The sequence below is a fragment of the Sus scrofa genome, chromosome 9 (genome assembly GCF_054392235.1).
Source record: "Sus scrofa isolate SSC_HxYL_T2T_F1_AM1 chromosome 9, Sscrofa_HxYL_maternal_Yorkshire_Landrace_v2.0, whole genome shotgun sequence".
NCBI lineage: Eukaryota > Metazoa > Chordata > Mammalia > Artiodactyla > Suidae > Sus > Sus scrofa.
Genome location: NC_139391.1, coordinates 76707724 through 76721916, shown reverse-complemented (window position 1 = coordinate 76721916; position 14193 = coordinate 76707724). Strand labels below are relative to the sequence as shown.

Below are 14193 nucleotides of genomic sequence, written 5' to 3'. Positions count from 1 at the left end.
TGCCTTTCCCAATGTCTAATCACAGCATATATACCAATTAACACTTGATCAGCTCTGTTTCCTATGCCCTTGGAAACCAGTTACAAATCCAAAAACTATTTTTGATTCTGAGCTTTAGGTTATGTAAATCATATATAACTAAAGAGGTATTTAGTTCTTTTAATGCAAATCAGTCAAAGCCCTAACACTATCCTTTTTCTCTTAAGAATTAGTATATTGGTACAGGTTTTTATCAAATTCTTACCTATTCTGAAATGGTAAAGGAGACCTTGGATAGTCCAGATCTGATCTTGAGCGATACGCAGTGTGTCTTGGTTCTCCATATAGCTCCAATCCACCAGAAGAATGATAAAATGAGTCAGTCTTTTCAGCACCTAAAGTAATCCAAAATGTACCTTGTAAAGAAAAAAAATACCAAGCCCTTGAAAAATTTCTACAAAAGATAAGGCTTCAAAAGAGTACCATACTCTACTACTATATCTGTTTTACTGTCATTTTCAATTATTCTTGCTACAGGGAGAAAGAGAGGACAAGTGTTGTTTTGTTTATACTTGAATATTAGTATTTCTGATAATTTGGAAGTAACTATACCTCAAAGAAAATAAACTATTTTTTATTTAAAAGACCTCTTCTTAGTTTTACCTTAGCTTTAACTAGGGTGAAGTTTGGGGGAAAAGATGATGTGGATAAAGAAAATTAGATTAATGTAATTAAGTCTTTTCATACTACTGACTTTTACTGGGGAAAAACTCAAAACCAAGATTTACTCTTACAACACAGAATTCATATATGGTACAAATTTTAGCTGTTTTCAGTATGAGGATGTGTTTTTCAAAAACAATTTGCTTAGAGTACCAAATATATTTATTCTTTCTCTGCAGAGAACACATCAAGGTGGTTTAATACCAACACATACAAGTTATGCTGTGTGTCTATAACTCTGTGTGCTCCCCAGCTTCTGACCTCATCCTTTTGCCTGAAATGTTGAAGTCCTAAATGTTTGAGTACAGAGAGAAGGAATTTTTTTTTTTTTCTTTTTTGGTCACCCCATGGCATATGGTGTTTCCGGGCTAGGGATAGAATCCAAGCTGGACTTTCAACCTTCTTCACAGCTGCTGTAACCCTGGATGTTTAACCCACTGTACCAGGATGGAGATCAAACCTGGGTCCCTGCTGCTGCAGAAACGCTGTTGATGCCACTGCACCACAGCGGGAACTCAAAGAGAAAGAATTTTAGCTGTTTCATTGTATCAGCTATTGCTGAACTCAGAAACATGTTTGAATATTGCTAAGTCGTGAAAACTTCAAACCATAACTTCCACATAATAGAGAAAGAGCAATCCTATCTTGAACCAGAGCCTTAAATGCAGTTGTAACAAGAGTGGGCTCTGGAGCCAGACTGTCAGGGTTTGATGCTGGGACTACCACATCCTACTGAGTAATTTGGGGCAAATGACAAATGCTTTCTATGCTTTAGTTTTTCATCTGTTAAAGTAAAAATCATAGTAACTTGTCTCATAGGATTCTAAGAATACATGAAAAAAAGCAGGGCCTGGTGTGGACTAAGTGCTCCACAAAAACTAGCTCTTATTACTCTGCTGCTTTTTGTTGTTGTTGTTGTTTTAAAGAGTGGCACCCGCAGCATATGGAAGTTCCTGCGCCAGGGACTGAATCCAAGCCACAGCTGCAGCAACACAAGATCCTTTAACCCACTGCGCCCGGATCCAACCTGTGCCTCTGCAGCAATAAAGGCCACTGCAGTAAGATTCTTAATCTACTGTGCCACAACGGGAACTCCCTTTATTACTCTTTAAGATAGCAAGGTCCCAGCTTTGTTAGTTATAAGGGCTCTGTCTTTGGACAGCACAGATCCCAGAACACATTATTTGGAAGGTATTACACATGTAGTAATTTTAGAGAATCATCAACATAAGAAAAAATTCTATTTTGACTTCACCTGGATTCAGTCCAAAGCCATCCCTGTTAATATTGATGGGACCGGAACTTGTGACTCGATGCCACCGTCGAACCAAAAATTTCATTCTAAAAGAGATGCCAAGAAAAAATTTCACATCTATAATGTAAAGAGTATAAATATACAATTTCCACAAAAGTCAAGACATACATTTATATACAAACACAGAACAAATCTCATTATATCACATGGTTGCCTAATCTAAAATTATGCAAATGTCCCCTGGTATGTGGCAAAATTAGCTGAAACAGAAAACAGAGCTTCCCGTGGGCATCAGAGGTCTCTTCTGTTGCCAGTACCAGGTCCTGGCTTCAGAGGTACATGGGACACAAAGATATGGAGAGCAAAAGTAGAAAAGGGGAAGCTGGATAGGCAAAGAAACGGCACCAAGAAATGAAAAGAGGAATGGAGACTCTAAAGGACAGGTGAGATTGGCAGTAAGACAGAGCAGGGAAAGCTGGAAGAGGAGTGAGGCAATGTAATCAGGGATGGTGGCTTCAAAAGGAATGGGGGTAAAAGTGTCACAAACCAGCTACGGTGAGTTTCTGCCTGCCATGACCTGGCCCAGGGAACTTTGTGGAGCACAATTTTGATTTCTTAATTTCAACCAAACATATAAGAGGACAAGAAAAAGAGGGAGGTACAGTGAAGTCCTTCAATGACAAATGGCTTTCATGGAGCTGTCCCAAGTTCTTCTAATCGAAATTAACAGCTAACTCCTGTGACCTTTCATTTTGTGTCTCCTAAATCATGTGCATATTGGTCAATCCAACCTTCAGGGATCTTGGCAGGAATGTCTTCTTTCTTAATCATCCTCCAGTACATAACCTTGTACAAAGTGCACCAGGTGATGAAAGGAATGAAAGATGAAGAAGGAAAGTTTTTTGCTTTCTCCAACCTTCTAACCCGTGCCAGTGCTAAGAAATGACAGAAATAGGAAGCCATCTGGCAAGGGGTCTAGGAGATGGAGTGTGCAGGCAGCATGAAGGCTGGTCTCCAAGGGAAGTGAGGAGTGAAAGCCAGCAGATGCTACCCAGTACACAAAAACATTAATTACATTTCTTATTCTAGCTTTGTGGTCTTTTGGGATATATGTGAATAACTTGAATACAACAGAACTGGATAATACTTAGCTAGGTCCTCAAACCAGTTTGATTCTTAGCTCCATTTCAACCATGTACAGAGGGAGCACCGGAGTTCCTAGCTGGAACTACCAGAAAAGGAGTAACAAAAGCACTAGCAGAGTCCAATGCAGAGCCAGGCCAGGGCTCTCTATAGCTGGGCTTGAGAATGGGTTATGTTAGTAATGAATAAAACCAATGTATGACAGCCTAAGTGACTTCAAAAAAACACTTCTCTGCCCTATGACTTCTTTTAATTTATGTATCTGAGCTAGATGATGGGCTTATTTTGATCTAAAAAAAAAAAACTGAGACAAACCAGACTGGATGTCCTACTCCTGAGTCACCTGCACCTGGGAGTGCCCTTTTCACAGGGTTTCTACAGTCAATATAAAGTATCCCTGACTAAAGGATGAAAACCTAGAAAGAAGCTGGCATATTTTAGTGATGTGTCCCATACTATATGGGTACAGAGCACGATAGGCAGAGAAAAGACAAGAGGATTAAAAACAACTAATTTTTTAAGACAGCCTATTAAAATGTGTATTCTTTCAAGTACTTTACCTCGAAATTGCCATGGACACTCTGACAGCTGAACGAAACCTGGTGAAGCCCTTTGGACGGTTGGTGATCACCTCAAGATCTGCAAAGGCTGGCTGCGCCCCCATCCGGGCAAGTAGAGCCAGGCTGGCATCCTCACATTCCTGAAACCCACCTAGTAACAGCAGCAGGTATTTCTTTTGATAAATGAGAGCCTTCCGAAAACTTTCTGCCCTCAGGTATTTACCATAAATTCTCTATGTTTAAAGAAAAACATAAAGACATTATTAAGAAGTTATTCAAATTGTTCTCTAGAGGAAGAACATCCCCTAAATTTTTTTTTTTCAAAGTAGCAGTAGTAGATGGCAGGTACCCTACCACTGTTTTCAACTTTATCAACAAAGTTAAAAGTAGAACTTTATACTTTTGCCTCACAAATTCTTCTGATTGAAATTAACACTTGGGGGATCAAACCCAAGCCACAGCAGTGACAACGCCGAATCTTTAACTGCTAGGCCATCGGGGAACTCCCTAGTTCATGGATTTTAGCTCCTATTCATTGCAAATGTTTTTGCATTATCTGAGGTTTTTTTAGTTGTATAGAGCTACTTTCATTATTGTCAGTAATACTTTTTTTTTCTCTTTTTTCTTTTTAGGGCTGCACCTGTGGCATATGGAACTTCCCAGGCTAGGGATCAAATCAGAGCTGCCGGCCTACAGCCACAGCAACATCTGATCAAAGCCACACCTATGACCCATGCTGCAGCTTGTAGCAAAGCCAAACCCTTATGCACTAAGTGAGGGCAGGGGTTGGATCGCATCCTCCTGGATACTCGTTGGATTCTTAACCTACTGAGCCACAGTGGGAACTCCTATTAAACTTTTTCAATGTTAAAGTTTTCTGTCCCTTTAAGAGTCATAAATTTATTTTATTTTATTATTTATTTTTATTTTTATTTTTATTTTTTTTTGTTGTTGTTGTTGCTATTTCTTGGGCCGCTCCCGCGGCATATGGAGGTTCCCAGGCTAGGGGTCCAATCGGAGCTGTAGCCACTGGCCTACGCCAGAGCCACAGCAACGCGGGATCTGAGCCGCGTCTGCAACCTACACCACAGCTCACGGCAACGCCGGATCATTAACCCACTGAGCAAGGGCAGGGACCGAACCCGCACCCTCATGGTTCCTAGTCGGATTTGTTAACCACTGCGCCACGACGGGAACTCCTCTTTTAAATAGTTAAAATAAATATTCCAAACATTTTTCTTTCATTTTTTTTTTTTTTTTTTAGATTTTTTTACTTTTTTGGGCTGTTTCTGCAGCATATAGAAGTTCCCAAGCCAGGGACAGAACCCTCGCCACAGCAGCAATGTGAGCCACTGCAATGACAATGCTGCATACTTAATCTGCTGTGCCACAGGAAACTCCAGACAGTAGCAGAGCTTTTGCTGGGGGGTGAACACCTGACTTTCTGTTGGCTTATTAGAGATGAAATTGTGTTAAGTGGAACCATGAGTTCAGGGTCCTGCCACTTTGACCATTAATAAAGCTTAATCTGGTCCCAAAACTGGGCATGCTTCACCACAAATTTTTTGTGACCAGCTAGGGACCTGTATTCATGACAGACTGAGCAGGGAGACCTAGAAACAAATCCTGAGTGCCACCTAAAATTCTTTAGTCTGACAGCTAAGGTTAGTAAGAGATGAATAAGCAAAAGCAGAGGAGCAACTTTAGTATATGTTTAGATGGAAGATGTCTCCTACCTTTATTGTGGTGTGCTCAGACTCAGGGCTCAGATTTTGAAGTAAAGCTTCATTTCTTAGTTCAGCCTTGAGTTTGTACACTTCGGCTTCTGCCCTTTTCAAGGATTTTTGGAGAGTCAACTTTTCTCTGTTCCAGACTTCTTTTTCTGAAGCAATGATGGCTTCAATGTTGGGGCCACCACTGAATGAAAACCTGGAAGACTGCAGAGACCAGAGGCTACTTACATAATTTTTAAGAACAAGCTCTAAAGAAAGATCTGAATTAAACATATTAAATATATCCCTATGAGAGATAAAGAAATCTCAGCTTTCCAACCTCAGACAAGGAAGTTCAAAGCCAATCTCAACTGACATTAAAGAATATCCACTAACTTTAAATTTATGGTTTTGCTGAGTAGATTAACTTCCCAACTAAAAATCCTTGTGAAAACCTAGTCCAACAGAAGATGTTTAGATTAGTAGAGCTTTGAACAAAAAAAGTATAGAAACTTAAAAAAAATAAAGACTATCTGGGTCCAAATGTTGAACTTGTACCTGACAGTACACTGGAGAAATGGGGGAATAAAACCCAGCATGTACAAAGGGAAGTGGATCTCTATAGAAGCCATGTGGATGTCTTGTCATGTAACTGACCACACAGTTGGTCTTACTGGTCTTTCCTTTATATTGCATGGTAACAGAGCTAACAATTTTGTATTCTGTAGTTTTTAAATGGGAGAAAAATCTAACTGATAAATGACAAGAACAGGCAGAATGCACGTTTGAACACTTCTTCACATGTAAGTACAGTTGGTCCATAGGTAGCAAGGTACTTCACTTTGGAGATAAGTACATCTTCGTTTGAGTACTGACTTCAGTTTTCTCATGCACAAGGCTGAGTGTGGATTAGAGATTTCAAACATATATAACCCAGAATCTGCCAGAGAGAAAGCTCCCAACAGATAATAAATAAATATATATAGCTATTATTATTATTAATGTCATCCTTACAAAAATTTCCAATGATCCTATTAAGAATCAGATATTTAACATGTAGCCATGATAAAAACAGACATACATAATCTCTGCCAGCTCCTGTCCGATAACACCTGATCTGCTCCTCCAGCTTCATAACCATGTTTCTTAAATCATTCTTTTCTTCAGTTAGTTGGCTGATATGTCCTGTCAGCTCAGCATTTTGTCTCAGCAGTCTTTCAGTTAATGAACCACAAGAAGTGCTTGGGGACATTAAGCTAGACTAAAAGGCAAAATGGCGTAAGGTCATGTAAGCACAAACATTTACGAATAATGCATATAAAAATGTGAAGTCAGGAGTTCCTGTGATGGTGCAGCGGAAATGAATCCAACTAGGAACCATGAGGTTACAGGTTCCATCCCTGGCCTTGCTCAGTGGGTTAAGGATCCGGCATTGCCGTAAGCTGTGGTGTAGGTCGCAGACTCGGCTTGGATCCTGCATTGCTGTGGCTGTTGGCGTAGGCCAGCAGCTCCAGCTCCAATTGGACCCCTAGCCTGGGAACCTCCATATGCCACAGGTGAGGGCTTAAAATGACAAAAGACCCCCCCCCCCAAAAAAAAAAGTGAGATCACCGAGAACAATAAATTTCACTAAGAAGTGCTTAAGCTGAGTATTAAATGATAAGTAGGAATTTACTAAGCAGGAGGAACAGCATGTGTAAAGGCACAAAGTCTTGGGCAAGAGTGTGTTACTTTTAAGGACCTATAATAAGATGCTTGTGAAGACTAGAGCAGAGATTGCTTTCATTTTATGAACAATAGGCCTGAATGGGGACAGTTAAGAGCCATGAAAAGCTTTAGGTTGGAGCGTACCATAAACAAAATTTATGTCTGAGAAAGAGTAAATTAGGGAAGAAATACCCCGGTGTCAGGCAGACACATAACAAAGTTACGTGTTACCAAAAGTCCAGGGGAGAAATGCTGAAGTCCTGAAGGCAGGCAGTAACTGAAGGCATGCGGGACAGACATGTACGAACTCATGAAGGTGACTGATAGAAGAAATCAGAGAATATTAATTCAAAACATAAGGAAAGAGAGAGTATTTAAAACAGAAAAGGTCAAAAGGGTCAAATGCCACAAAGAAGCCAAGACAGACAGGGACTAAAAAGCATCACCGGACTAGTCAACTGTTGGGAAACTGGTAGCATTCTTGAAGGTGGTTTCATGGAAGAGTGAGGGTAAAAGCCAGACTACTCTTTCCAAACCTGGTTTGCATTATACACCGTGATTATTCAATAATGATAATGGAAGTTAATTTCCCCTCAAACTGTCACTATCTTCTATTAGGGGAAGGTAAACATTACTATTAACCTTTTAAATAAGTGAAAAGATAAAAATTAATACACTTTAGAAAATACAGTGCCAGGAGTTCCCGTCATGGCTCAGTGGTTAACAAACCTGACTAGCATCCATGAGGATGAGGGTTTGATCCCTGATCTCGCTCAGTGGGTTAAGGATCTGGCGTTGCTGTGAGTTGTGGTGTAGGTTGAAGATGTAGCTCAGATCTCGTGTTGCTGTGGCTCTGGCGTAGGCCATCAACTACAGCTCTGATTTAACCCCTAGCCTGGGAACCTCCATTTGCTGCAGGGGGAGCCCTAAAGAGACCAAAAAAGAAGAAAAAAAAAGTCCAGTTTCAAATGATTCATATACTTCCATTACATCTTTGTTCCTAATACTTTACAAGGGGTTTTTAAAAAGTCTTACCTCTTCACTTGGCTGGCCAGTTAACTTTTGTAGTTGTAAAATAATTCCATCAATATTTTCCTGAACCCAAACAAAATCTTCATCATCTGCTGTTTCAAACTGTAGTCTTCAAGAAAAAGGCAAAAAATTTAAAATATATCACCAATGAGCAACACTGACTAGCACAAACATTACAGAAAGAGTGACATCCTGTTTTACCTATTGCTTCTCCTTTACTTTAAGCATTATTTCCCTGCATGAGGATGATACGATTTGTCAGGTGTATGACTTTTGTTAAGAGTATCACCTCACAATGTAAACACGCACAATTTGAAAATTTCAACCCCCCTCCCTCACTAGTGAGGGACAGATTTTGTCCAGCTTGTTTAACCATGTCATTTCCAAAGGTCAAGCAGAAAAGTCTAACCTATTAGAGGCTTTCTGAGCTAGATGCTGGAGTTTTGAAGCCACACACTGAAGTTTTTGTCTGATCATTTCTAATTCATGATTACAGTCTCCTCTATTTATTTCAATCATTTTAGGATAGCTTGATTCCTTTGTCTCTCCTTCTATTTTCTGCTGAAGAACCCAATTTCTGGTTCGATCACTGGTTAAACTCCATGTGGTTGGCTGGTAATTTTGGACAGAAAAAGAAGAAGTATTAATTACAAATGAACAGCACATCACATTTTTTCTTATGGGAACGTGATTATTATTTATATCCCAAATAAACTTCTATTGATTATATTTTTAAATGATTTGTGCAGAGCTATATAAATAATTTTATCCAATATCAAAATTATGTGATCACAGGGCTATAATATCTTTTCAAAAAATATTTTAAAACAAAGTGTCAACTTACCTCGTTAAGATTCTGGTACAGAATTCTTCTACTTTCTCGTTTTTCTTCTCGTTCTAGCTCTTGCTTCTGGAATTCCTGCATAATTCCTTGAAGTCGTTTTCCTTCAAGGTCTAACTTATAAACTTGTTGTCTTTTCTCTTCCAGTTGGCGCTGAAGATCTTCCACTTTGGACTGGAGCTCATGCATTTTTTTCTGTCCCTCTGTATTGGCCTCTTGTTCTGTCTGCAATGTCTTTCTGTGAACTTGCCTATCCTTTTCCATTTGCTGTCTTGTTTGTAAAGAATCAAGTTTATATTTCTCAGTCTCATTTAACAATTCTACTATGCGACTGTGTTTCTCTTCTAGCTGTTTCTGGAGCTCTCTAAGGAGGTCATCAGAGGGTAAGGATGGTCGAGGCTGCCCGCTATCAACACTGCTCTGCAGTTGTGCATGTAATTCCCGCTCCCTGTCCAAGGTACTGCTCATTTCTCGAATTCGAACTTGCTCAGATTCAAGAAGTACTTGAAGCTCTAAGTTTCGACCTCGTTCTTCGGATAACTGGGCATCATGTAGCATTCTTTGTGATTCTATTTTCTGCTGTGATTCGTTTAGTTGTTGTTTCTGTTGTTCCAAAAGTTGATTTAGCTGAATATTCCTTTGTTTCTGACCCTCAAGTGAAAATTTCAGATCCTTGAAGGAGAAAGTTGAAGTAAAAATTTGTTGATGCTAATATTATTGAAAATGCTCTGTAAGTATACAATTGCACCTTTATTAATACTAAGTTGGTAGTATTTGGTAACAGAACTGATTATCCATCTTATTAACCTATATTTTCAGTGGTAGTGGTTAGAGTACAGTTATTTGGACAGCGAGTGAGAATATAAACAAAACAGAGTTAAGCTAAATAATACTTTATCTCCCAACATTAATCATACCTGGTTAAGGAATATGAAGCAGAGTACATTTTTTCTAGGATTAATAACCTTTAAAAATACAGTATTTTTGAAATAATGTGTGAGTTCATGAAAACCCTTGTTATTTCCAATACCACATACTAAAAATAAGGGGGCTTATGGGGAAAGCTGGGTTAGGGACAAACTACTCAAAACTTATACAAACTGGTAATGATAAAAAAAAAAACCCAAAAAACAAACAAACAAAAAAATAGTAACCAGGGAGTTTCTGTTGTGGCTCAGCAGGTAATGAACCTGACTAGTACCTATGAGGATATGGGTTTGATCCCTAGCCTCACTCAGTGGGTTAAGGATCTGGTGTTGCTGCGAGCTGTTGTGTAGGTCGCAAACATAGCTCAGATCTGGCATTACTGTGGCTGTGGCCAGCAGCTGCAGTTCTGATTTGACCCCTAGCTTGGAAACTTCCATATACCCCAAGTGCAACCCTAAAAAGCAACCCCCCCAAAACAAACAAACAAAAAACAGTAATCAATATCTAGGGAAATAACATCCTTGCTAGGTAGAAAGCTCACTATGTCTGGAGGGTACCATGGTAGACACTAAAAAAATAAATAAATAAGTAACAGGGCAGAAATTTTGGCTACACAGTTCTATTTTTTAAGCCCAGAGCTAGTGAGTACTGGGATTATGTGGCTAGAAGAAGAGCTCTGAGCCAGCGATACTAGTGTTAAAGTGGCACTGCGTGCAGGACAACCTGCATTGAGGGGCCAGCTGTGCAAGGCTGGGGTGTGACTCTCTGGACCAGAGCCCAGAGTGAAGGGTCTCACTCTAAGTTGTCTTAAAATATAGCAGCAAGGGCTCCTGCTGCCAGAAAGTTTCACTGTTCCCTTTCCCTAGAAGAAAACAAAAGAACCAAACTACTTCTGCATTAAACTGACACAAATGCCCTATTTATCGAATTGTATACACACTAATTCAAATTCCTAAAACATATGCTGCAGACAAATAATCTGTAAACACCCTTGTATGCAGCAAAACAAAGGATCAGACCACTAGCAATTCTGATAATACAGTTCTGATAACATAATATTCAACACATAGGTAACAACTTATTACACCTAATGAACAGTTTAAGGTCAACATTTAAGGAAGAGGAACATCTCTCTTCTATCATTTTGGATTTTTCCACAGACATTTAAAGACTAAGATAAAAATACCTCAAGTTCTTCTTTATCCCGCTCTTCATTGCGTCCCAGTTTGGCTTTCTCTTTCTCCAAAGCCCACTGTAGCTCTCTGGATTTTTTCTGTTCACTTGCTAATGTGTCATTAAGCAAATGCACTTCATCTGTTTTATCTTTAATTTCCAACCTAAATCAGAGAGACAAATGAACTCTCATAAAACTACTCTGACCAAGTATTATATTGAGACAGAAAGAGAAGAGTTTCCACTGAAAAGTGGTGGCATATTATAAACTAGTTATTAGAAAAACATAAACCATGTAAGGATTACGGATTTTTGATTGTGGTTCATTTCAAATTAATTGTTTCCAGTAATACAAGTATTAGTTATTATATACCATTGTAAATAATTTATTATACAAATAATATTAATAAAATTCCCTTTGTCTTCTACTAAACGTGGGAATCATCATTTGTATGTGAAAACAACATTCAAAATAATGATTATACTTGTAATGTGTCCTTGGCAAACAGAACAGCTCAGTATTTACACCAACAAACTTATCCTTTTTACATGCATTATCTTTTTCTTTTTTGGCTGTGCCCATAGCATGCAGAAGTTCCTGGGCCAGGGACTGAATCCATGCCAGAGCAGTGACTGGAGACACAGCAGTGACAATGCCAGATCTTTAACCTGTTGCACCACCAGGGAACTCTATATGCCTTATCTTTAAAACATTTTGCATATTTTACCTAACTAAAACATGAATTCCATTAGATCATAAATATCACTTCAAATTACTGGCAAAATAAAAGTCAAAACTATGTATCTTATACAACAAGTATCAAATACAATTGAAGCCATTGAAAGACTATGCCAATACCTAATTATGAGTTTATCACTTGGAAAAACATGAGGTGTTTCCTTTTTACTGTAGTTTTTCCTATAAATAAGTTTCATGCCATTTAAACAGCATATAACAATGTTATGTTTTTGTAAGATTTGCACAATGTCTGTGACAAAAGTACTCTTAAGTCCTTTACTTATACAGGTTTCTAATAAGGAAGCTTGGCACACCTGAATGCCTCTAATTCCTTTAGGTGCTTATGCTGTGCCTTGAGCGTTGTTTCTAGTTCCAATTTAGTTTGTGCAAGTTCACTTTTTAGTTCAGCAACCACCATTTTCTCAGAACTCAGTTGTTCCTGCAGTTCTGTTGCTCTGTCTTTCACACTGCTGAGCTCCACTTGCATCTCCAGGATTTGAGACTGCTTCTGCTGCATATTATATTCCAAGAGTTCTAAATGGAAAATTATTAATATTTAGATTATGATCTAGTAACTCATATTTGGTTTATAAATATCTGTTGATAAGAACTGATTTGTTATTTAGGAGATTACTACAAAGCAAATATGAAAAGACTATAGCCCCCTAAGTCAGTTGACACATATACCTGCATATGCATGCTTTTCTCACAGTGCTACATCATCAGGATTTCAGGACTATACATATATAAGGATGATGAAAGTTTAACAGAATTCATTGCTGGATATAAGATTTGAAATAAATAAAAAAACCTGATGTGTTCACATAATACTATATAAACAGCAATCTGTATTTGTTTATTCAGAATTTCAATAGCTCATACTAAAAAATTCCAGTGGTTTTTGGCAGCAAAAGCACTTGCAGAAGTTATCCATGTAACTCTGACTACAATGAGCAGCACTGCTTGCTTGTTTCATTTGGCCCTCCTTCTCAGTCCCTGAGAATGTCATTATAACAGAAGTGAAAGTCAAAATGCCAACATCATGAATATTTTCTCAGGTCAGTCTCCCAAAGCAATAGAAATTAGAGCAAAAATAAACCCATGGGACCTCATCAAACTGAAAAGCTTTTCCACAGCAAAGGAAACCAAAAAGAAAACAAAAAGACAACTTACAGAATGGGAGAAAACAGTTTCAAATGATGCAACTGACAAGGGCTTAATCTCTAGAATATACAAGCAACTTATACAACTCAACAGCAAAAAAGCCAATCAATCAATGGAAAAATGGGCAAAAGACCTGAATAGACATTTCTCCAAAGAAGATATACAGATGGCCAACAAACACATGAAAAAATGCTCAACATCGCTGATTATAAGAGAAATGCAAATCAAAACTACCATGAGATACCACCTCACACCAGTCAGAATGGCCATCACTCATAAATCCACAAATAACAAGTGCTGGAGGGGCTGTGGAGAAAAGGGAACCCTCCTGCACTGCTGGTGGGAATGTAAACTGGTACAGCCACTATGGAGAACAGTTTGGAGATACCTTAGAAATCTATACATAGAACTTCCATATGACCCTGCAATCCCACTCTTGGGCATCTATCCGGACAAAGCTCTACTTAAAAGAGACACATGCACCCGCATGTTCATTGCAGCCCTATTCACAATAGCCAGGACATGGAAACAATCCAAATGTCCATCGACAGAGGATTGGATTCGGAAGATGTGGTATATATACACAATGGAATACTACTCAGCCATAAAAAAGGATGACATAATGCCATTTGCAGCAACATGGATGGAACTAGAGAATCTCATCCTGAGTGAAATGAGCCAGAAAGACAAAGACAAATACCATATGATATCACTCATAACTGGAATCTAATATCCAGCACAAATGAACATCTCCTCAGAAAAGAAAATCATGGACTTGGAGAAGAGACTTGTGGTTGCCTGATGGGAGGGGGAGGGAGTGGGAGGGATCGGGAGCTTGGGCTTATCAGACACAACCTAGAATAGATTTATAAGGAGATCCTGCTGAATAGCATTGAGAACTATGTCTAGATACTCATGTCGCAACAGAAGAAAGGGTGGGGGAAAAAAACTGTAACTGCAATGTATACATCTAAGGATGACCTGACCCCCTTGCTGTACAGTGGGAAAATTAAAAAAAAAAAAAAATGCCAATATGGATCATGGTTTTTTCTTTAAAACATACCAGATCCCTGTTAAATGTCAGTTATAATGAAAACAAACTGAAATGTTCTCTCTCCCTCCTTCCCTTTTTCCCTTCCTTCCTTCTTTCTTTCTTTCTTGGGGCATATCTGTGGCACATGGAAGTTCCCAGGCAACAGGTCGAACTGGAGCCATAGCTGCCAGCCTACACCACAGCC

At 38.8% G+C, this 14193-nt stretch overlaps 1 protein-coding gene across 30 annotated transcripts in view; it reads right to left on the bottom strand.

Moving 5' to 3' along the window:
- The window catches only part of AKAP9 (A-kinase anchoring protein 9), a 159263-nt gene that overhangs the window by 2271 nt on the left and 142799 nt on the right, over window positions 1-14193 (bottom strand). For 18 of the 30 annotated variants that reach the window (XM_021102178.2, XM_021102188.2, XM_021102181.2 and 15 more), the window contains 10 exons: window positions 12106-12325; window positions 11066-11216; window positions 8956-9624; window positions 8521-8723; window positions 8115-8220; window positions 6454-6633; window positions 5397-5597; window positions 3661-3893; window positions 1958-2043; window positions 245-395 (listed from right to left, as the gene is read on the bottom strand). In XM_021102178.2, the coding sequence (XP_020957837.2) occupies window positions 245-395; window positions 1958-2043; window positions 3661-3893; window positions 5397-5597; window positions 6454-6633; window positions 8115-8220; window positions 8521-8723; window positions 8956-9624; window positions 11066-11216; window positions 12106-12325 (2200 nt within the window). 30 annotated transcript variants of the gene reach the window in all.